At 35.5% G+C, this 25,000-nt stretch overlaps 1 protein-coding gene across 1 annotated transcript in view; it reads right to left on the reverse strand.

The window, feature by feature from the left end:
* LOC137622914 (probable G-protein coupled receptor Mth-like 1) overlaps positions 1-25,000 on the reverse strand; it is a 32,538-nt gene that overhangs the window by 3,402 nt on the left and 4,136 nt on the right. Inside the window, exons 2-6 of the mRNA XM_068353475.1 lie at positions 11,337-12,740; positions 10,330-10,624; positions 9,728-9,991; positions 2,070-2,148; positions 1,106-1,299 (exon numbers count right to left, since the gene is read on the reverse strand). Coding sequence (XP_068209576.1) covers positions 1,106-1,299; positions 2,070-2,148; positions 9,728-9,991; positions 10,330-10,624; positions 11,337-12,647 — 2,143 coding nt within the window. The 5' untranslated portion in view covers positions 12,648-12,740. The remainder of the gene's footprint in view (positions 1-1,105; positions 1,300-2,069; positions 2,149-9,727; positions 9,992-10,329; positions 10,625-11,336; positions 12,741-25,000) is intronic.

Raw genomic sequence — 25,000 nt, forward strand, 5'->3', positions numbered from 1 at the left:
TATATATATATATATATATATATATATATATATATATATAAATAAATTAGATGGTGTTTTCATTTAATATAGCCTGAATTTGAAATTTGAAAAAAAATTTGTATATTTATATTAAAAAAAAAGTGTCAAGGTTTTGGTGATGGGAAATTCAGCGAAATCATAACAGAATTATTTTGTTTAGATGGTGTTTTTAAGGTATAAAATGAAAATTCTCTGTATATCTAACATTGGATAAAAAGCGTCAAGGTTTGACAATGGAAAATTCAGCGAAGCCATATCAAATATTTCTTTTAATTAGATGGTGTTTTTAAGGTATATCAAAATAAAATATCTCTGTATATTTACGCTTCCAATCAATCAAGTAATTCCTGATGCACCCAAGGGGATGTCATAGCTCTGATGATATTTTAACCAATCAATTAATAAATGATTACATTTTATTAGACAAAATGATGGGAATGATTTCATCCTAAAACGTAAAGAATCTCATTCAGAAAATATGGTTATTCTAATATACAGAAACAAACAGTGATTCCATACTCCAGCTACATAATATTCTTTAGATCATGTGGGAATTTTATTCCGTAGAAACACGTGGGATTTAATTTTGTAAATCTTTAATGAAAGAGAAAGAGGAAAAGTTTATGATGCAGTACGCTTTAAATAGCGGTAAGGATTCTCCTAGTAATGTGATGTGCTATTTCACAGAAAATGCATCTTCTATTTACTAATGGTGAAAATAGGTATTATTAGAATATTACAATTATTAGTGGATGCTTGAAGTAAAAATAATGACAAAACAAGATGGATTTGCATCGCAATTACAGAAGGTCAAGTAAATACTAAGTAAATACATTAAGGCAATCAAGTGCAATTCTTGACAAAGTCAATAAATTTATATAATGTAAAAAATTAAGTTTAAGTAAAAAGATTTGTCTCGAGTTCCTGATAAAAATGTAAAATGTACATTTTGCATTATACTATATATATATATATATATATATATATATATATATATATATATATATATATATATATATATATATATATATATATATATATATATATATATATATATATATATATATATATATAATCCATTTACCTGCGAACCAGCAAGACTCCTCTCCAAATCCTGGAACGATCAACCCAGCAGAAGCCTCGGGAGAAAGCGACTGCATGCAGAAGGTCACCACAACGATGATAAGGGGACAGCCGAAGGCGTAGGCGGAATACAGCAGGAATTTTTGCATGTCCTTCTCCAGGATGCCCGTCAGAGGAATACATTTTACGGTGGATCTGTTGGAATAACTTGAGAGTCAATTAAATGAAATAAAAGGTTAAACATACTATTCTCTTCCTGGATTAAATATGGAAGGCAACGTTCATATCTGGAAAATGACTCAGGGTATTTCTAGGGTATGATCCTTCTCCCCTTGGGAGGAGGTTAGGGTGTTTTGGGGTAGAAGTGGTGCTGCTCGTCGCATACCCTTTCTTTGGTCCTTTAGCCGATGCTGGCACTCATCCATAGCTAGGTCAATTGAAGTTAGGTTTTGCTGAGGGCTAATCACGAACCATACTATTACTAGATCAAAGTACTGCCATTGAACCATTGGTGATGCGCATACACACACACACACACACCCACACACACACACACACACACACACACATATATATATATATATATACATATATATATATATATATATATATATATATATATATATATATATATATATATATATATATATATATATATATATATATATATATCACAAGTGAAGCCGTTTCTAGTCTACTGCAGGACAAAGTCCTCATCATGTCTGGTGTTTGGGCAATTTTCATCGCCGCGGAGTGGTTATGGTGGGAGATTTTCGTCTTATTGTTCACAGAAAACCAATTTAGTATGGGTGGCCCTGACTAGTACAGCTTTCCTGATCATGGCGATAAGCAAATACTTTCACCACATTGTATGTGTGTATTCACATGTGTATGCATGCATGTGCGTATGTATGTATTCTTTTATACGTGTGTTACGTATGTGCAAGAACGTAATATGTTCCTACCTGATCACTCTCCAGATATCAAAGGACATGACACTGAGCCAGAAGAAAGCAGCGTGAAGTGTAAACTGACTGAAGAGTCCTGCAAAAGAAACAAATTTCATGTCAAAATGGCTATAAAGATCAATTACATTTAATAAAATTATCTTTGACATTCATCCTTCTGTGATGGATAGAAAAAATATTTCTATTTTAAAAATTTTCACCAGTCATAGAAGCTTCTCTTTAAGATCACCAATCAACGCTCATTTATCCTCTTCATTTTTGTTCCTTATTTCTTTCTTCACTTATATCAATAGATGGGTGTATGCATCTGTTGAAATTATGTTAAATACTGCAATCACTTGTAATGTGTAGCATAGAGCCACATAGTTACATATGTATGGAAAGAAAAATATTAAGAAATAAAAGAAGACAAGTGATAGCGAAAGCAAGACTTCCTCAATGAAATTGGTTCTTTCTAGTTACTTGTTTGACAAAGATTTAATAGAGTTTTAATAATAACCCAAATTTCAATCACAGACTGTATAAACTTGATGCATTCATCTAAAAATCAATTATGATTTTTTATATTAGGCCTGATGTCGGTGATACATGCTATTTATTCAAAATATTATACACGATCATGATTTAGACATATTTGTGGCATTAGTCTAAAATGTCTTGTTTATGAAAAAACAAGTTATGATTTTCAAAGTACCTTTCCTTTGTGTTTTACATATATAAGCATGTATATGTTATATAAAATTATTATTATTATTATCATTATTATTATTATTATTATTATTATTATTACTTGCTAAGCTACAAACCTAGTTGGAAAAGCAGGATGCTATAAGTCCAGGGGCCCCAACGGGGAAAATAGCCCAGTGAGGTAAGGAATAAAAGGAAAGTTAAAATATTTCAAGAACACTAACAACATCAAAATAAATATTTCCTTTATAAACTATAAAAACTTTAACAAAACAAGAGGAAAGGAAACTAGATAGAACAGTGTGCCCGAGTGTACCCTCAAGCAAGAGAACTCCAACCCAAATCAGTGGAAGACCATTGTACAGGGGTTATGGCACTACCGAGGCTAGAGAACAATGGTTTTATTTTGGACTGTCCTTCTCCTAGAAGAGCTGCTTACCATAGCTAAAGAGTCTCTTCTACCCATACCAAGAGGAAAGTAGCCACTGAACAATTACAGTGCAGTAGTTAACCTCTTGGGTGAAGAAGAATTGTTTGGTAATCTCAGTGTTGTCAGGTGTATGAGGACAGAGGAGAATCTGCAAAGAATAGGCCAGAATATTCATATATGTGTAGGCAAAGAGAAAATGAACCATAACCAGAGAGAAGGATCCAATGTTGTATTGTCTGGCCAGTCAAAGGACCCCATAACTCTCTAGCGGTAGTATCTCAATGGATGGCTGGCATCTTGGACAACCTACTACCTACTTATATTTTCTCGTGCAAATGCATGTATAAACATATCGATTCAAAAAACATATATATACATATTTGTATACAGTAGATATAAAGACCTATGGAAAAATGATGGGAATAAAACTAAGTGACAAAAAAGAGCAACATTGATACGAGGGCAAACTAAAGGATGAGGATGTCCTGACAACATGTACATACATACATATACCAAGGCACTTCCCCCAATTTTGGGGGGTAGCCGACATCAACAAATGCAAAAAAAAAAAAAAAAGGGGGACCTCTACTCTCTAAGTTCCTCCAGCCTAACAAGGGACTCACCCGAGTTCTGCTGGTACTGCTAGGGTGCCACAGCCCACCCTCGCACATTATCCACCACAGAAGAAGCTTCATAATGCTGAGTCCCCTACTGCTGCTACTTCCGCGGTCATCTAAGGCATCGGAGGCAGCAGCAGGGCCTACCGGAACTGCGTCACAATCGCTCGCCATTCATTCCTATTTCTAGCACGCTCTCTTGCCTCTCTCACATCTATCCTCCTATCACCCAGAGCTTCCTTCACTCCATCCATCCACCCAAACCTTGGCCTTCCTCTTGTACTTCTCCCATCAACTTCATCACCTTCTTTAGCAGACAGCCATTTTCCATTCTCTCAACATGGCCAAACCACCTCAACACATTCATATCCACTCTAGCTGCTAACTCATTTCTTACACCCGTTCTCACTCTCACCACTTCGTTCCTAACCCTATCTACTTGAGATACACCAGCCATACTCCTTAGACACTTCATCTCAAACACATTCAATTTCTGTCTCTCCGTCACTTTCATTCCCCACAACTCCGATCCATACATCACAGTTGGTACAATCACTTTCTCATATAGAACTCTTTTTACATTCATGCCCAACCCTCTATTTTTTACTACTCCCTTAACTGCCCCCAACACTTTGCAACCTTCATTCACTCTCTGACGTACATCTGCTTCCACTCCACCATTTGCTGCAACAACAGACCCCAAGTACTTAAACTGATCCACCTCCTCAAGTAACTCTCCATTCAACATGACATTCAACCTTGCACCACCTTCCCTTCTCGTACATCTCATAACCTTACTCTTACCCACATTAACTCTCAACTTCCTTCTCTCACACACACACTCTTCCAAATTTTGACACTAATCGGCCAAGCTTCTCTTCCATGTCTGCAACCAGTACAGTATCATCTGCAAACAACAACTGATTTACCTCCCATTCATGATCATTCTCATCTACCAGTTTTAATCCTCGTCCAAGCACTCGAGTATTCACCTCTCTCACCACTCCATCAACATACAAGTTAAACAACCACGGTGACATCAAACATCCCTGTCTCAGCCCCACTCTCACCGGAAACCAATCACTCACTTCATTTCCTATCCTAACACATGCTTTACTACCTTTGTAGAAACTTTTCACTGCTTGCAACAACCATCCACCCACTTTATATAACCTCATCACATTCCACATTGCTTCCCTATCAACTCTATCATACGCTTTCTCCAGATCCATAAACGCAACATACACCTCCTTACCCTTTGCTAAATATTTCTCGTATATCTGCCTTACTGTAAAAATCTGATTCATACAACCCCTACCTCTTCTAAAACCACCCTGTATTTCTAAGATTGCATTCTCTGTTTTATCATTGATTCTATTAATCATTACTCTACCATACACTTTTCCAACTACGCTTAACAAACTAATACCTCTTGAATTAAAATACTCATGCACATCTCCCTTACCCTTATATTGTGGTACAATACATGCACAAACCCAATCTACTGGTACCATTGACAACACAAAACACATATTAAACAATCTCACCAACCATTCAAAGTACAGTCATACCCCCTTCTTTCAACATCTCAGCTCTCACACCATCCATACCAGATGCTTTTCCTACTCTCGTTTCATCTAGTGCTCTCCTCACTTCATCTATTGTAATCTCTCTCTCATTCTCAACTCCCATCACTGGCACCTCAACACCTGCAACAGCAATTATATCTGCCCCATTATTATCCTAAACATTCAGTAAACTTTCAAAATATTCCACCCATCTTTTCCTTGCCTCCTCTCCTTTTAACAACCTTCCATTTCCATATTTCACTGTCTCTTCAATTCTTGAGCCAGCCTTCCTTACTCTCTTCACTTCTTTCCAAAACTTCTTCTTATTCTCTTCATATGAATGACCCAATCCCTGACCCCACCTCAGGTCAGCTGCCCTCTTTGCCTCACGTACCTTGCGCTTTACTTCCACATTTTTCTCTCTATATTTTTCATACTTCTCTACGCTATTATTCTGCAGCCATTCTTCAAAAGCCCTTTTTTTTTTTCTTCCACTTTTACCTTCACTCCTTCATTCCACCATTCACTGCCCTTCCTCATGCTGCCTCCAACAACCTTCTTGCCACACATATCACTTGCAATCCCAACAAATTTTTCTTTTACTAACTTCCACTCCTCCTCTTACTTTCACTTCGTCATATGTCATTTTCAACCTTTCCTGATATTTAATTTTTACCCGCAGTTTTATTAGCTCTTCAACCCTCACTAGCTCCCTTTTACATCCACCTACTCTATTCCCCCACTCTTTTGCTACAACTAATTTTCCTTCCACCAAAAAATGATCAGACATACCGTTAGCCATACCCCTAAACACATGCACGTCTTTCAATCTTCCAAACATTCTTTTAGTTATCAACACATAATCCATTAATGCCCTTTCTAATACTCTTCCATTTGCCACTCTTACCCATGTATACTTATTTTTATCTTTCTTTTTGAAAAAGCTATTACTTATCACCATCTCTTGCTCAACACACATATCTACCAGTCTCTCACCACTCTCATTTTCACCTGGTACGGGACGAGGGGGCTGGGAGCCCCCTCGCTCGTATCTACATCCTGTGAGACATCAACTGACAACATGTAAGAAAAAGAAATAGACTTGGGCAGGACATATGATAGGTGGGCATTAAGAATAACAGAATCGGTCCCTGGAGATTGCAAAAAGAAGTAGGGGAAGGAAGAGAAGACGATGGATTGACGAGCTAAGAAAAGTTTCTGGCATATAGTGGGATAGAAAGACTAGCAACGGCTGATGATGATACAGTATATACTATATATATATATATTATATATGTATATATATTATATATATATATATATATATATATATATATATATATATATATATTTATATATATATATATATATATATATATATATATATATATATATATATATATATATATATATATATATATATATATATATATATATATATATAAGTGATACCTTGGTACTCGACCATAATCCGTTCGGGATCAGTGTTCAACCTCCGATTTGTTCGAGTACCGAAACCTTTTTTCCCATAAGAAATGATGGTATTTATTTTTATACGTTCCTAAGCACTCCAAAATGCCCAAAATATTAATAAAACGTGTACCTAAACAACAAAAATTATTTAAATGTGTACGAAATTGGTCGGAAAACTATATAAAACAATTTTAAACCATTTACTGTACATACCTTTGAGCAGCGGTTCGATGGCATACAGGAATGGATGTGGAGAGGATGGAAGGGGGATGTTACTGCTTGGAAGGAGAGTTCCCTGCCATGATGTGGCTGGGTAGTTCTCCTTCAGGGGTTTTTTCTCTCTGCAGTAAAAGGTCGGGCAAATCTCCCTCAGGGTTTTTTTCTCTTCTGTTTCTCTTCTTTGGAGGGCAATCAGGCTGGGATGTAGCAGCTCTCTTTTCTTTTATGAAAAACATGTCAATTGTCAGCTGCTTCTTCCTCTTCTGCACTATTCTTCTAAAGTGAGACATAACATTATCATTAATGTAGGTATTGGCTGGCATTTCCTTCCAAAATAACCCGGTCTCATCGCAATTGAAGACTTGCTGCGGGATCAAATTTTGTTCCTTAATGTATCGGTCGAATTCAACAACGTATTTTTCAGGTTCTGCCTGATCCGAACTAGCTGCCTCCCCATGCCTAGTCACACGGTGAATACCAGTTCTGTTCCGGAATTTCTCGAACCAGCCCCTGCTTGCTTTAAAAGTAAATGACAAATCACTTTCACTAGTACTGGCACTTTTCTTCACAAATTCTTCATAAATATGAAGAGCTTTCTCGCAAATGAAAGCTTCACTAATACTTTCCCCGGCCAACTGCTTTTCTTTAATAAATATAAGGAGCAACTTTTCCATTTCCTCAATTACTTGTGGCCTTTGCGTACTAATTGCTGTCACTCCCTGTGCAACATTAGCTTTCTTTATCACTTCCTTATTTTTCAAAAAGGTCGAAATGGTCGACTTGGCCATGCCATACTGTAAGGCAAGGATCAAACACTCGTACAGCATTCTTGTATTTCGCAATAATTTCCTTCTTCAACTTGATCACTGTTTTCCTCTTATCCTTCCCCTTATTATTAACTTTCTTGGGGCCCATTATTATCGGCAAAAAAACACAATAAAACGCAATAAATTACAATAAATTCTCAACATGTGTTGTCGGACTGACGCTCTCTCTTGAAATGATGCTACCCGACCAAGCGAGAGTAGCCGAGATGGCCGCTCATCTCACTTGGCCACGCGTTCGGCTGTTCGAGTTCCGATTTTTTGTTCGAACACCGCAGCAAAATTACTCGAATTTTTTGGTCGAACTCCGATTTGTTCGAATTTAGAGTCGTTCAACTACCGAGGTATCACTGTATATATATATATATATATATATATATATATATATATATATATATATATATATATATATATATATATATATATACACACATACATACTATTTATTTATAAACATATATAAAAGTGCATGTATGTGAGGGCACGTGTATATGTATGCATAAGTATGCATGCATTTCTGAGTGTTCTTGTATTCATATATATTGTGTTTATACATGAGAATATGCATCTGCCTGCACTTGCTTTTGTATGTAATTATATATATATATATATATATATATATATATATATATATATATATATATATATATATATATATATATATACATATATATTTATATATATATGTAAATTATATTTAAATATATATATATATATATATATATATATATATATATATATATATATATATATATATATATATATATATATATATATATATATATATATATGTATATATATGTACAGTCATATGCACGAAAAAAGTATAAATTAGATGCAATTAATCAGAGTACAAAAAATAATTAAAAATGTTTTTTACAGGTTGGAGGGTAGACACTTAAATATGCCAACAAAATAGAATGAATTCTACTTATACTTTAGTCTCCTTGTGATATGAGCTCCACAACCTTTATATATATACATTACATATATATTGTAAAACTCCTCCTCCCCTTTTTTGTTCTCCAAATGTTTTTCAAATTTTTCATATTTTTACTTTATCATGTATATTGTAAAACATTTATTTCCATATCACTACTCGAGAAGATGACTTGAAAATAGACAAAACCGGTCAAGAATGAATTAGTGTTTTCATTTTTCCAGGTGACTTTTTTTTGTCTAAACAACATATGTACCTTTGAGTTTTAAGCACACAAACACACTAAATATTTATTCATTTACAGCATTATCAGTGTTAAGATTTTGCTTTTCAAAACATTATTAGAATGTTTCTGATATGTGAAGTTTCCCACTACCTTGAACGAACATGAGACCAAGAATATGAAAATGGTAATCATATCGACAACGAGGGGCTTGGAGAGAGAGAGAGAGAGAGAGAGGGAGAGAGAGAGAGAGAGAGAGAGAGAGAGAGAGAGAGAGAGAGAGAGAGAGAGAGAGAGAGAGAGAGAGATATTTTCGTCTAATCGTTCACAGCAAACCAACCTAATATGGGCGGCCCTGACTAATAAAGCTTTATTTGACATTGCAATACACAAACCCTTTCCTCACGTTAGTGTATCCCCACTTAGACTGTGTGTGTGTGTGTGTGTGTGTGTGTGCAAGTGACTGTGTCTGCGTGTTGTAGTAAATAAGAAAGAAAGAGACAATAATAAAATGCTACTCAAGAAATAATAAATTAACGAAGCTCACAATGGTTAGAAAATGGAAGCATTAAAAACACCGCGTTTGCATAGAGAGAGAGAGAGAGAGAGAGAGAGAGAGAGAGAGAGAGAGAGAGAGAGAGAGAGAGAGAGAGCTTGTGCTTGTAAGGACTTACCATTGAAAACACAATGCTTATGCTCCATATGCTTCGCATACTGGAAATTCACGAAGAACCCAATGTAGGCCAGTAGGAGCGACGTCGAGTAGGAGAGGAAGCAGTAGCCCTGGACATTGAGGAGCTTCTTGGCGAAGAAGTGGAAGAGAATCAGCAGCACCAGACAAGCGATGGAGATGAACATCCCTATGGGGGCTATTTTGAGCTTCCAATCTTGGACTGCAGAAGGCTGACTGATGCAGTACATCACGATGTACTCATTTGCTGGAGGAAGGTAATGAAAGTCAAAATTTAATTTGAGAGGATATAGCCTATCTATCTGGAAGCTCTCAAGAGAGAGAGAGAGAGAGAGAGAGAGAGAGAGAGAGAGAGAGAGAGAGAGAGAGAGAGAGAGAGAGAAAGAGAGAGAGAGTATATCACGGTCAAACTATTAAGAAAGTCATAATATTTACTATACTTACATGGGTAAATATATGACTTTTGCAATTTTCATTTGATGAGGGAAAAATGGATGGAATAAGGTTATAAAAATTAATGACAGAATTTGATGTGTTTCAAAATATTAACATTTAATGCCCCAAGTTAACATATAAACAGCTTACCCTCTTTGTAATAATCAACGCAAAACATATCGTTGTCAATTATCTGTTCACTTCCAGGCAAGTAGAGTTTGCCATTCAGGAGCAGATGATAACTGTCTTCGAATTTTAACGTGGTTTTGTAACGGCAGTCTGGGACCAGTGGCAACAACTGAAGGTCCGTAGGAGCGTCAGAGACGTCCCCTGTTAAGTTGTAGAAGGTAAGGTTTGAATTCGGGCTTCCAGATACGCAGGTGGAGTGAGATTTAACTTCTCCATGACCGCAACATTTCTTAATGCACGTGGCTTTATCGCATATCTGAAATGGATGCTGATAAGTTAGGAAACAGGAGTGCTAGTTTAAAGTTGTGTAATTTTAAGGACTACAGCATTTGCTATGCACTTTAAAATACATATCTGTGGTGGGGTTTGATCCTTCACTTATCAATAAGACACACACATATATATATATATATATAAAGTTATTTTCTATATACACCAAAACTGAACGCCCTTCTAAGTAAAGTAGTAATAATGAATGGCCTTCCATAAACCCCAATGCAGTTTTAAAATATCAGTTACTGATGATAACTATATAGTCCTTTGAGTTGTACTAGCGTCCATTTAACCAATTTACTTTACCTTGGTAGTATTTTTATATATTATTACTGAATCTCTGAAAATATGTCACCACCTAAATTGAGAATATATACTCAAATAATCTTATCGTACTCAAAACGTTCATAAAGATTTAGTGAATTTCAACGTAACATAATCACTGGTGTGTTAAAAGTGTAACACTTTGAAATAACAAAAAGCTCTTGGTTGGTAGGGCTAATCAATTGTATATACTGGAAGATATGAAGCTAAGATACATAAGCATGACATGCTTTAGAAAATGATTAGTAACTAAGCATCTTTTGTAAAGAAAGAAAGAAAAAAAAGCATGACAAGTACCAATACTTTATAGAACTGAATATCAAAAAGTAAATCTATAGACTGGCAACATCATCATATTTCTTTTTTCCTACCTTCTCTTTATCTGCCATGCACATCAAAGCTGTGTAACCTCCATCTTGTTTCTGATCTATACAATACTGCGAGGTCTGCCTTCTCATTGACAAATCGGTCCACTGGAAATAGCTTTGTACCCCGTTTGCGCCCAAAGGCACTCCCGTGTCAGGAAGGCTGATCTCTCTGTACTTAAAGTTTTCTGGACAGGTCAACATCATTGTGTCCCAAGAAAAACCGTGTGGAATAGAGTCTGAATCCTGTTTATTACCTATCAGAGGATCAAATGGAGATGAATTTGTTTTGGCAGCACAATCAGTACCATGTAAAATTTCACTGTTTCCACAGCACTTCTTAGCTATGACAGTTGGCTTGGATTTAGTCTTAATCCCTTCTTCAACGGTCTCATTTAATGCCAGTATTCTTTTCTCCAGTTCATGTGGTTTTGTCATCTGAGGGGGGTGTTCTTCTGTCTGAGATGAAACGAAAGAAAGGGAATCATTGGTTGAAGGTCTAGTGCTAAAGGCTTTAGTTTCATTATTAGCTGAAAAGTCATTGTTTGAATGATTTTCTTCTCTTACAAATTCCACAATATGTGAAATATCTTCTGACAAAAGAGATGTGTCATTGATCAATAGAGCATCTTTATTTGTTGATGGGGAGAGGGAAGGCTCTATCTCTCGAGCAGTAGCCAGAGGAGCCTCTATATTTGTTGAATTATGGGAAGGCTCTCTGCCTTCAGTAGTGGAGTGAAGGGCCTCTTCATTTGATGATATATGGGAAGGCTCTCTCTCTTTATCTGTGGACAGGAGAGCTTCTCTATTTATCGTTGAACCATTGGATAAGTTTCCTTCTCGATCAGCGGATAGAAGAGCTTCTCCATTTGTTGTTGGACTTACGAAAGGCTCTCTCACTGTAGCAGTGGACTGGAGAACTTCTTCATGTGTTGCTGGGCTAGGGAAAATCACTTCCTTTGTAGCATTAATCAACAGAACGTCTCCACCTGTTACAGGACTAACAGCAGATCCTACTTCTGATGAATTAATTACTTGCGAATGAGTGTCATTCACTAACGTCACAGATGAGATGAGCTTGTGATCTGTCCTATCTGAAATATTTGAGGATTGTGTTACCAGTTCCACTGCGGAAGGAGAGAACTGTAATGAATCCAGTGTTGTAGATCTGTTGGTGACGAAATTCAAGTTCCAGTCGATCGCTCCATCCGGCAACCCAACTACATCGAACGATTTTGCTGTCGACTGTGGAGGCAAAGAGTGGACGACTGTGACAACGAAGAAGTAAATGAAGAGAGAAGACATTTTGGGGAGCATGTGAAGGAAAAACAGTTTAACTGGAAGTAACGCCGTGGTTTGTCTCCTCGCCGTTCTTGGTGCATCAGGTTGAGCGTCTCTAGGTCATCACTCCTGTAAAAATCAGATAATATGATAAAAAAAATATCTTAATGAAACAAGAATAATAATACTGCAACCAACCACTAAAATATTTTATTCCTTATAAAACTCTTTTATAAAGGACATATGAATTTCAGTCTCTCCTTTAAGTCCTCAAACATCTCTGCTGAACTAATACCTTTTCCTTCTCTTTACAATATCTATGATAGTTTCAACTGGTTATATTGTATTTAGTACTGAATAGGTTTGAACAGTTATATTGTACCTGGTATGGAATGAGTTTAACTAGGGATACTATACTTTAAGATTTAAAGTCACTCATGAATGGCAGAGGCAAGGGACAGTGAGAATGACCATATATATATATATATATATATATATATATATATATATATATATATATATATATATATATATATATATATATATATATATATATGATCAGCGCCAAATCCACCTCTCCACCCATGCTAGGACCAAGAAGGGACAGGCTGCTGATGACCTAGCAGATAGACCTACAGTCTCCCCCAAACACTCCATCCTTAGCTCACAAGAATAGTGAGGTTACACCGACCAAATGAACTAACGAGTTTGAGTGGGACTCGAACCCCAGTGTGGCGATTACCAGTCAGTGACATTACTTCAGTGGTCACCACAACCATACTTTAGGTGTAAATAGTTATATTTATAGTTATGGTTATAAAATTGAATTGTTATATCATTACTGGTTTAGTCCATCATCTATAATTGGGCTCTACTGAAATAGAGTGGCGACCAGAAAATTCTGTTCGATTTTGTTGAGGCAGAGGCCGATGGTGAAGGCAATCAATTGCCGGATTCATTCAAGAGTAATGAAAAACAAAAAGATGCATGAAGAAAAGAGAAAAAAATGGTGGCTGAATTAATGGGTTCATTTTAAGGAGAGAGAGAGGAAGAGAGAGTGTAAGATTAATGATGAGAGAGAGAGAGAGGGAGAGAGAGACTGTATGATAAATGAAGAGAGAGAGAGAGAGAGAGAGAGAGAGAGAGAGAGAGAGAGAGAGAGAGAGAGAGAGAGAGAGAGAGAGAGAGTAATACAAGCTTTTAATAATAATAATAATGATAATAATAATAATAATAATGACCCTTTAAAGATAAATATAATTCCCCATAAAATTCCCAATGCTTCAGTCCCAGTGAGGCAGGAGGGAAAAGCGAAAATAAAGTTAATATCCATTTCCCTTCCGTTGTTTCCTCTTTTTATTCTCCCTAACAGAATTAAATTGCCAAGAGAGATCATCAAACAAAACATCCACAATTTTCAAACGCAGTGCACCACACCACACCTATACACATCCACATATACTGTATATTAACATGAATAATTATGTCAATTGGGATTACAAAACGGCCCAGCGACTGATTCTTTCATTCTACTGTCAAGATTCGGAACTCTCTTTCTGCCTCAGTTTTACATTTCCTTCTTTCAGAGGTAGAAAAATTCTTATTCACTGAAAGGGTTAACTACTGCGCTGGAATTGCTAATGGCTACTTTACTCTTGGTGAGGAGAGAAGACTCTTTAGCTATGGTAAGCAGCTCTTTTTGGGGAAGGACATTCCAAAACCAAGCCATTGTTCTCTAGTCTTGGGAAGTGCCATAGCCTCTGTATCATGGTCTTCCACTGTCTTGGGTTGGAGTTCTCCTGCTTGAGGGTAAACTCAGGCACACCATTTTCTCTGCTTTCTTATTTCCTTTCCTTACTGGGCTATTTTCTCTATTGAAACCCTTAGGCTTACAGCATCCTAATAACCCAACTAGGGTTGTAGCTGAGCTAGTAATAATAATAGTCTGTCGCCTTCCTTCCCTTTTGGTGAAGACGCAAACTTATTAATGCTTGTCTGACACTCTTTGACTTACAGCTTAAAAATCTTATCATTTCACCCCGTCCTATGGACATCTGTATTTGAAAGGAATCAAAGTAAAACACGAAACGTTCAAAGTGATGATGAATAAAGTCCAGATAAAGTTACATTCTTATCTCTTCCAAAATCGAGGTCCACTTAGGATAATTGTTTTTGTAATGAATATGAAACATTTATGTGTGTAATAAAGAGGTTGCAATAGAAACAGAACATTCATATATTGTAAGTAGTTCCGAGAAAACAACAAATAGAAGGCATAATTACTAAAATGAGTCATTAATTCTCTGCAGCACTTGTTTCAAATGACTTCCGTTGTGGTGTCAACTGGCGTTCCTTTGGTACACACTGAAAAGGACTGGATCCTTCATAGCTATATGAATACATAGATTTGTATCATTGATGGTTTTGTTGCTACTCAACATGAGGCCACAATTATATTGCAAAAACTGTCCCTAACCTGTTAAGAAAGATTCAACTGCAAACAGACTATGACTATTTGAAAAAAAGAGAAAAACAAACAACAAAGGAAAACACACAGAATGATAATCAGATACCAATCCACAATAAATAAACATTATATGCACTTACAACTAAAGTGAAAAAAAGGCCTGGAGTTGATATCAACTGGATGTGTGAATTTCAGTCACTATTTTTAACTCTGTAGGCGCTTTTCGTTTTCATTTCGACAAGATAACACCTGCAGAGTGCAAGGATTCCAGTTCTATAGACAAAACACAGTAAGTGATTGTCAGAACATCACAACTACTATCGACACAAACGGCACTTTTAAATGTTTTATAAAAAAAAAAATTTCATAGCCGACTAATTTCATCGTTTTACGGATAAACAATGAATATGGTTTCTAGCATTTTGATTATATATCAAAATAACTCGACTAACACTCAAAGATTTAAAGTCTGCTCATGAATGGCAGAGGCAAGGGACAGTGACATTGCTCTAGCAATCATGACAATGCCCCAGAGACTGACCATATATACATATGATCAGCGCCCAAGCCACCTATCCATCCAAGATAGGACCAGGGAGGGCTAGGCAATGGCTGCTGATGACTCAGCAGATAGACCTACAGGCTTCCCCAAACCCCCAACCTTAGCTCACAAGGATGGTAAGGATGCAGACACTAAAGGTACTAACAAATCTGAGCGGGACTCGAACCCCCGTCTGGCAAACACCAGGCACAGACGTTACCAATCAGGCCACAGCAACCCATTATCCATTACCTTGTAGTGTCACACATGTTCCATTAAAATGTTAAAATTCGAAGGAAAATTAGTGATGAAATTCTTATTCCCAAATGGGGCTCGACCCAACACGGTGGTCAGAAAACCAATAAGATGGTCTTCCATTGCCTTGGGTTCGAGTTCTCTTGCTTGAGGGTACACTCGGGCACACTATTCTATCTCGTTTCTCTTCCTATTGTTTTGATAAGTTTTCATAGTTTATATAGGAAATATTTATCTAAATGTAATTGTTCTTAGAATATATAATTTTTCCTTGTTTCCTTTCCTCACTGGGCTATTTTCCCTGCCGGGGACCCTGGGCTTATAGCATCTTGCTTTCCCAACTAGGGTTGTAGCTTAGCAAGTAATAATAATAACATCATCTAGTCGTTTTTCATTGGTGTCAACATATTGCATATGCTCTCTTCTCGTTATTGAGGGAGCATGTATGGTCAGATATCCCCCTGACTGGTCTGATTTATAAGCGATATATTTATGTAAATCTGAACTGTTAAAAATTTGCATAAAAAAAACGGCAAATGTCTGGCAACATTTATTCCAGGATTTTTACCGTTTTAAAACGGACCTCTATACATAAAAGAGGGATATTACGGTCACCAACCCGTAGAAAATAACAAAGTAGGTGAATTAACAGTCCCCTGTATTTTACTGAAATACGGTTGAGAACTACATTTTTACGGAGAAATTTCGGTTAAAATTACCGGTTTTTTTTCTAACAGTGTATATAATAACTAAAATAAAACAATATTCAATCTAATGTTTTCTTAGTTTGCTCTTAGTCATTAGAGTTTAATTTTTTCTACTTCAAATAACAGAAAATTGCAATAGAACAATTGACCTCTGACTCAAAAAGTAACGTCCCCCTAAATCATCTTGTGCATAAAGATTGGAAAATATAAAAATTAAACTAATAACTGATTGTTAGGTTCGCCAACTAGCTTAAGAACGGCCAATACCATACGACCTCAAACTACGGCAATATTTAACAGAACAGAACAGGAGTTCAATTAACTAATAGTAGTAGATTTATATTGTATATCCTAATAAGTAATGATTCATTTAATCACTTTACCTGATAGCAATGTTGTTGTGAATTCTGATACTAGGTCAGGACTGAAGCATGTTCGCTATTACTTTTTTTCTTATTATTATCTTTACTAGCCAACCAACAACCAAGGTTGGAAAAGCAGGATGCTGTAAACCCAAGGGCTTCAACAGGAAAAAATAGCCCAGTGAGGAGAGGAAATGAAGAAATAAGCACTACAAGATAAGTAATGAACAATTGAAATAAAATGTTTTAAGATCAGTAACAACATCAAAATAAATCTTCTATATATAAACTATGAAAACTTATAAAAAAACAATAGGAAGAAAAATAAGATAGAATAGTGTGACCAAGTGTACCCTCACGATAAATACATGGAAAGCTGGCAATAGTCATTGAAGAACAACATTTGAATCAATAAAATAAATTTATGAAATGGATAGTATGAATGATTGGGCGTACGGTTGAGCTACTTACCTAGACTGTTAAAAATAATCCGTAATTTTAATCGGAAATTTTCTGTAAAAATATACTGTTCTCAGTCGTATTTCAGTAAAATACCTGCAACCGTAATCTTTACCCAAGGTCTATAAATACCAGGTCAGCCAACGCGCAGCCTAAGCTGTGAATCACCCATACTGTGACGTCAAGCTTCCCCGTCTCACACACGTGGGTAAACAAAACAAAGGACCGTTGCCTTAGTTAGCTACCTATAGAGGTAACGTAAACAATAGGAGACGCTGTGTCTATTATCATTTTATTCATTCATTCATTCCGTCACTGATAATGCCAAGTAACTGCACAGTATTTGGCTGTTATAATAGACATGATAAAACTAAAAGCTACAAATCACCGTATGTGGAAACACCTTAACATTGACCCTCTTGAAAATAGGATATCTTTCATAAATCCTAAGGCAGAAAGAGAAGTTTTTGTTTTCTCAGATGTTTCACATTTAATCAAATTAGTTATAAATAATTTCATTGACTCCGGTCTTTTCATCAAGACTGGAGAGACTATTTCAGATGATGGCATACGGGAAATGCTTAATAAAACCAAAACAGAATATGGGCTTGCATATAAGATTAATGAAATGCTTTTAACTGTAACAGGTCAACAAAGACAGCGCGTTAAATTAGCAGTTCAGTTACTGTCTAGGTCATGTGCCAACTGATTAAAATATTTAGGTTAAAAGGGACTGTTGTAGTGTCAAAACTAGAATCATACATCTGATTTTATTCTTTTAATAAATGATTGGTTCGACATAATGAATTCTTCCTCCATGTATGGAGAGTTTGGTAAAAGCAATGCTTTTGGTATTGATGTAGAAAAACAAACAGGTACACTGCTCAAGGTAATCGAGGTAATGAATACTATGAGAGTTAAAAATCCTAATACAAAAAGTCTTTTCAAGTTTCAGAAAGGAATAATTTTTTCATGTAAATCTACCATTGCTTTGTTTGATATGTTAAAAGGCTCTTATAGTATTGACTACCTACTTACACAAAGACTAAATCAAGATTGCCTTGAACATTTCTTTGGGTGTATAAGGCAAATGGACGGGCACTATGATCATCCTCATGCTGTGAACTTTAAATTTCGGCTAAAAAAAATTTTACTAGGAAAGGAAATTAAAGTATTAAGAGAAAAGTGTAATATCACCACTGTTGAAAAATCTCATGAAACAACCAAAGACGATGAATCTATCACGAAAGAAAGGGACTTAGCGTTAGAAATAGGCCTAACAACGCAGATATTCAGAAATTTAGATTTTGATTTAGAGAAAGATGCTGTAGACGAGGAAGAAGACATTTTGAGAGCAAATAAAGAAATAAAGAAAGATATTGGGGGAGTAATTGAGGAAGAAGCTCTTAAATACATTGGTGGATATATTGTAAAGAAGTCAGGAAATAAGACTGAAGAAGTGCTAAGGAATGATACTTGGATAGCATGTGTTAATCGGGGGGAATTGCAAATACCTTCTAGTCAGGTTTTTTCACAGTTGTTAATAATGCGCGAGATCTTTAATGCTGTACACGGGGAAGCTCTCATGGAGGGAAAAAATTGTTTTAAAAAGCTTATTTAGAATTAAAACCGTCTAGTATTGAAGTTCCTGACGATGTTATTGCTTTTTTGTTAAGATATCGGTATATTTTCGAATGCGATTTCTTAATAATTTGATAAAGTATAGAAAACCTCAGGGACAACCATGCAGGAAGGCCCTAAGAAAAAAAAATGAAAGTTGTAACTAAATAGAATATTTTCCAAAGGTAAAATGTTTTATTTACATTGACTGTGTGATAGATCTACGTTGTTAATGGGTCTCGCCAACACTAAGCCCCTTCAGATGACGTAGGTGCGCAGGAGAGGCTTAAAATCAGTAGGCTGTCTGGCTGACCTGGTATATCTGGACCGTGTCTTTACCCTACTTTGTTACCGTAATATCACGCCTTCGCGTCAATATATCCGTTTTTAAAACTGTAAACTTCTGGCAACGTTTATTCCAGGGTTTTCACAGTTTTCGTCACGGTAAATCTTTTAACAATGTGGACCGTGATTGCACGCATATAACTTGGTCAAAGTCATATAAAACCATACCTTAAAGCAAGCGAAAATGCTTGTTCACGGTACCTTCAACGGTGGTATCACACAACATGGCGAAATAATCAATCGCCTTTTGGTACGCCGCCCTGAGGCTATGAAGCTGAAGCCAATTAAAAAATTACACTCAGATAAAAAAAAAGCAAGACGATTAGCTTGGAAACCATCAATCATCTTAAAGGCATGACCTTGGCTGAAAGGATTAGCCAGTACTTCTCACAGTTTGACTTGCACTTTTTTTGTACAAATAGTTTGTTTGTTTGTCAAATTACGATTGTTTCTCATTTAATGTTCTTCTCTTTCTTATTTCTTTTTATTTACGTATAGACATAGAATTTAGAGACATCATGATTTGCTAGTCATTGGTATTTTAGGCTTTGTTCATACGAATTGTTTGCTTTGAATAACGGCAAAAAAGAAATTGAATTAATATTATCGACAACAACAAGGTTAATTATAAAAAATATCATTGATAATAATAAAAAATTTTCTACTTTACAACAGAACTATAAATTGGCAAACAGAAAAATAATTTCAATTGTTCAAACTATTAAGAATATCAAAAGAACCTTCTTCAGGAAAACTGTTATCCAAGAGTCCTTGATCCTTCGAATGCTTGAGCAAGAGACGAACAGAAGGGTAGTCCTTCTAAAAATAGAAGAAGAAGAAGAAGAAGAAGAAGAGAAGGGCCGCCATTAAATCGCAACAGGCAATGTACACCTTAGTTCCATTAGGGAATGAATTGCTGGAAAACACAATGCTACATGCAGGCAAGGCTCTCTCTCTCTCTCTCTCTCTCTCTCTCTCTCTCTCTCTCTCTCTCTCTCACACACACACATTACATTCAACGGAATGAATGTTTTCAATTTGTCTTCCCTATTTTTTTTACTTCTGTATGTCTTTCCTCACCTTTGTATCTTTGTGATTGAGGAAAGATAGGTAAATATTTTAGATATTCCAAAAGACTTGATTCCATTTTGGTCTCATCGTCTTTCAGTCGATGACCACTGGATTGTAACGCCAGATACACATGGCAATAAATAAACCAATCAATCCCTTCTATGTATTTAGGCAAAAATACAAGACCTCCTAGTCAAGTAAGGGTTTCCAGAATCGGACTCATTTTCTAGACTGAAAATGTGGCTCTGGAAACGTTATTGGATTTCCTCATTACAATAACGTCCAATTTATCTCTAAACGTTCCATTGCCACCAATTGAGGCACTCTAAGCTTTTCCCATTCAGAGTTGACTCGGGGTCGTAACATCCAACGATTTGTATTCAATACTGGTAGAGAAGTTTGCTTACTTTTACTCGTTCTAAGTTCTTATAAAAGAGGATATTTGCCTCACAACCCCCAGATTTGGAGGCACAATGAAACAAAGTGGAAATTGTTCAAAGTACTTATCGACGATTATAGCTTGTACTGAGCAGGATTAATGGTACTGAAAAGTTTTCCTACTGTATCTGACGTATTTTTGCTGCGTCTATTGACCCAAAGAAAGATTTAAGTCGCTTAGAACCAGATCCATTCAGAGCAACTTTCATTTGACCCCTGATATCCGGTCGGGATAATACTGATGGCCGGATATAGCGATGGACTATGAAGAAATTGTAGGTCTTTAACTGTTCATTTTTGGTTTCTATTTCTCTTTATATATACACATAAACACACATATGAGAACGCGCGCGCACACACGCACACACACACACACACACACATATATATATATATATATATATATATATATATATATATATATATATATATATATATATATATATATAGATACACACACACACACACACACACACACACATATATATATATATATATATATATATATATATATATATATATATATATATATATATATATATATATATATATATATGTGTGTGTGTGTTTGTGTGTGTGTATCTTCATTAAATGCTAAAGCACTTATGGCATCAGTTACTTCAAGACAACACTTCTCTAGTTTAATGTAACTTTTCTTGGAAACAAGAACAAGAAAAGATACATAAAACTAGAGAAGTATTGTCTTAAAATAGCTGCTGCCATAAGTGCTTTGGCATTTAACGAAAGTTGCCTAAGATGTTAGAACAACTACGCCCCAAAGGCCATTTTTATTTTATAGGCATTAGTTTTCCTAAAAGAAGAAAGGACTTTAGGAACTCTGATGAAGTGAAGGTTGTTAGGAAAAAGAATGGCGATGACGTATAAGAGAGAGAGAGAGAGAGAGAGAGAGAGAGAGAGAGAGAGAGAGAGAGAGAGAGAGAGAGAGAGAGAGAAGGGGGGGGGGGGTAATGGTCATCTTGGAAGGGCCTACCTTCTCCATGTCCACATCTGCATTTTGTTGATTAACATAAAATTGCGCAATCGGACGCCTTCAGTCCTTTACTCATCGGCGTAGGATATGATTAATAAATTCTTGTTAGAATGTTTTCCTATAAAGTTATTTCAATTATTACATACTCATAGATACTTCCATGCTTCACATTACTATAATGAAAAAAAAAAGAAGGTTAATGTAATTTACGTAACAAAAACATGAACATTCAGCTGTAGAATGTAAAATAATAAAACCTATAAAACTATGTGAAAGAATTATCATAAAATTGCAACGATAAATATACAGTATTTTAAGTACTTTTATACGATTACATAGCATATGATCGATACAATTTCAATATTTCCTTTTCAAGTCGCTTTTTCAATAAGTGTCTTTGTGTTAATAATAATAATAATAATAATAATAATAATAATAATAATAATAATAATAAAAATAATAATAATGATAATAATAATAATAATAATAATAGTAATAATAATAATAATAATAAGTTTATATATATATATATATATATATATATATATATATATATATATATATATATATATATATATATATATATATATATATATATATATATATAATGAATTCACCTACACCACCCCTTTAGAAACTCAGGGGCCAAACCCACGTTACGACTGAAGAATTCTAATTACATTGAACTCACATGGAAAGGTTTGAAACTTCCAAACCAAGGTCAGACGTCCTGACAGGAACAAGACGTGTTATGTCTTGTGATTGTTACTACATGATATAACCAAGATGATAATCGTGATCGACGTATATCTTTGGGTCATATCAAGGTATTTAGTGAGAAGGTTTTAAATCTCAACTTCAGAAGTTCAAACTTGCAGTGAATGTTTTAATGTTGGACAGGCCAATATAAGATTTTACATAGTTCATGTATGATTTATCTATTTTAACGTTACTGATCTTAAGATATTTTATATTCATTATTCATTACTTCTCATAATCATTTATTTCCTTATATCCTTTCCTCACTGGGATATTTTTCCCTGTTGGAGTCCTTGAACTTATAACATCCTGCTTTTCCAACCATGGTTGTAGCTTAGCTAATAATAATAATAATAATAATAATAATAATAATAATAATAATAATAATAATAATAACAACACTTTAGTCGAAGCCTTAAGATGTTGAGACAAACTTGAGGTCACAACGTGATATCATACCCCGAGAGGTACACTCGGAAACCACAACTGCCGCGTTGTAGTTAGGAAAGGGGAAGGGGATGGGAAGGGTTGAATCTGTGTGTGCATATCTATCTAACTCTTTAGCCATCATTTTCGACGGGTTACGTACTCTAGTAATAATGATAATATTCCTAAATACTGTGTAGGGCAATATGCCCACTATTAAATTATCAAATATGATTTTAGCAGATTTCATGTACAATAATATATTCACATCGATTTGTATAGACGTTGATTGAAATAAATAGTTAATGGCGGCATATAATTTATGTTTTAACATACAATCCCATGTATAATTGATGTACTTGTTATGTGTGTAATCATAGGCGATAATTCCTTGACACAATCTTCAAGAAGTCGTGTCGGGATAGGGTCGCAATCACATGATTTTGATGTTGTCATAATAACCTGAACATCTCTATCTGATACAGGTTTGAAGCTAGAAAATTCTTTATCATACCTCTTTATGTTTATGTCTATGTCAATATGATTAATTTGGTCTATGTTTGCAAGATCACTGAATCCTTACTATTTTGTCCACACCAAAATTGTTTGCTAATTGCTTCGTGTTATTATGTGGAGGTAGGGGTGAAACTTGTTCTTGTCTCCTAAGATTGTTTATTATATCAAATATAGCCTTCTCACCACCAGAACTTTTATTTATCCTCCCAGAGTAAAAGCTCTTCTTTGCTTTCGATATCATATTTTCCATTGACATTCTTTGATGTTTGTACGTTTCACGGTGAATAGTTAACCGAGTTTTCTCCACTAAAAGGCTATTGTATTTATACATGTATGAATTACAAAGGTATATTACATAGAGTTCAACTGGCGTTAATTAAACATTCTGTCCACCTATAAATACCAGATGGCAGGCGTTGATAACTAATTTCTAGGAGCCATCTTTACAAATGAACTTGCATGGGACCTCCACCCTCATTTCTTGTATATTGCTAGCTTTAAGAAAACGTTGGAAGAGTTTTGGAGCCAGACATTAGGAGGTTCAATTTCAAGAGATCATCAATACAGATCACTTTTCTATATTTTGTGACTTCATTATAAGAAAACACCATCACTTAAAAAAAACTGATAAAGTACCGTAAAGTTAAAACCATCAACATCAGTAATTTCAAACATTTATCAAGGATAAACAAACACCCTTTGAGCAAGCTAGAGTAGTTATCAGGCCTGAGTCACCTTGGATAAATGATCGGATGAAATCTGGGCGGAAGAAAAGACGCCAGTTAGAATAACTCTGTACCTGGTAGTAAGACGATTGTGGTTAAAGTGACCAGTGTTAAAAGAAGCATACAGGGGTGCAACCTCATCCTGAAAAACAAAAAATGAAAATAACCAACTGCCTTTCGAAGAAGTAAGCACAGAAATGATCCCTCTGGGCATGCGCAATAGACATACAAATGGAAGCTGTGCAGCTTGATCCCTATCCTTATTTTAATGATTCGTCCACTCAACGTCATCGAACAAGGATTAACCCTGACCATCTGTCGACAGTAAGCATAAAAAATATTGTGTAATTTTACCAAGAAGTTTGAGCGATTGTTATGGGTGAGAGAGATCAACACAAACGATGCTTTCTAACGATACCCGAGTTGATTGGTTTACTATTCGGTATGAATTAACATGAGTTTAGCCAATGAAAGATATCTACTTGGAAATTAAAGCTCTCTAATAGAGAATGGAAACAGTATGCCATTTTCTCATTTTTCTTTCCAACCTAACTTTTGGATTTCCTCCTGTCGACCCACGTCTTCGGCTGTCCTAGTTTTGATTAAAACGACTCAGGCTTATGTTAGCCACGTCGAGATTCATAGAAGATCTGGGATAATCATGAAGTGTTCTTAGAGACTTTGTAATTTACTCTCTCTCTCTCTCT

This window comes from Palaemon carinicauda, chromosome 30 (assembly GCF_036898095.1).
Source record: "Palaemon carinicauda isolate YSFRI2023 chromosome 30, ASM3689809v2, whole genome shotgun sequence".
Lineage (NCBI taxonomy): Eukaryota > Metazoa > Arthropoda > Malacostraca > Decapoda > Palaemonidae > Palaemon > Palaemon carinicauda.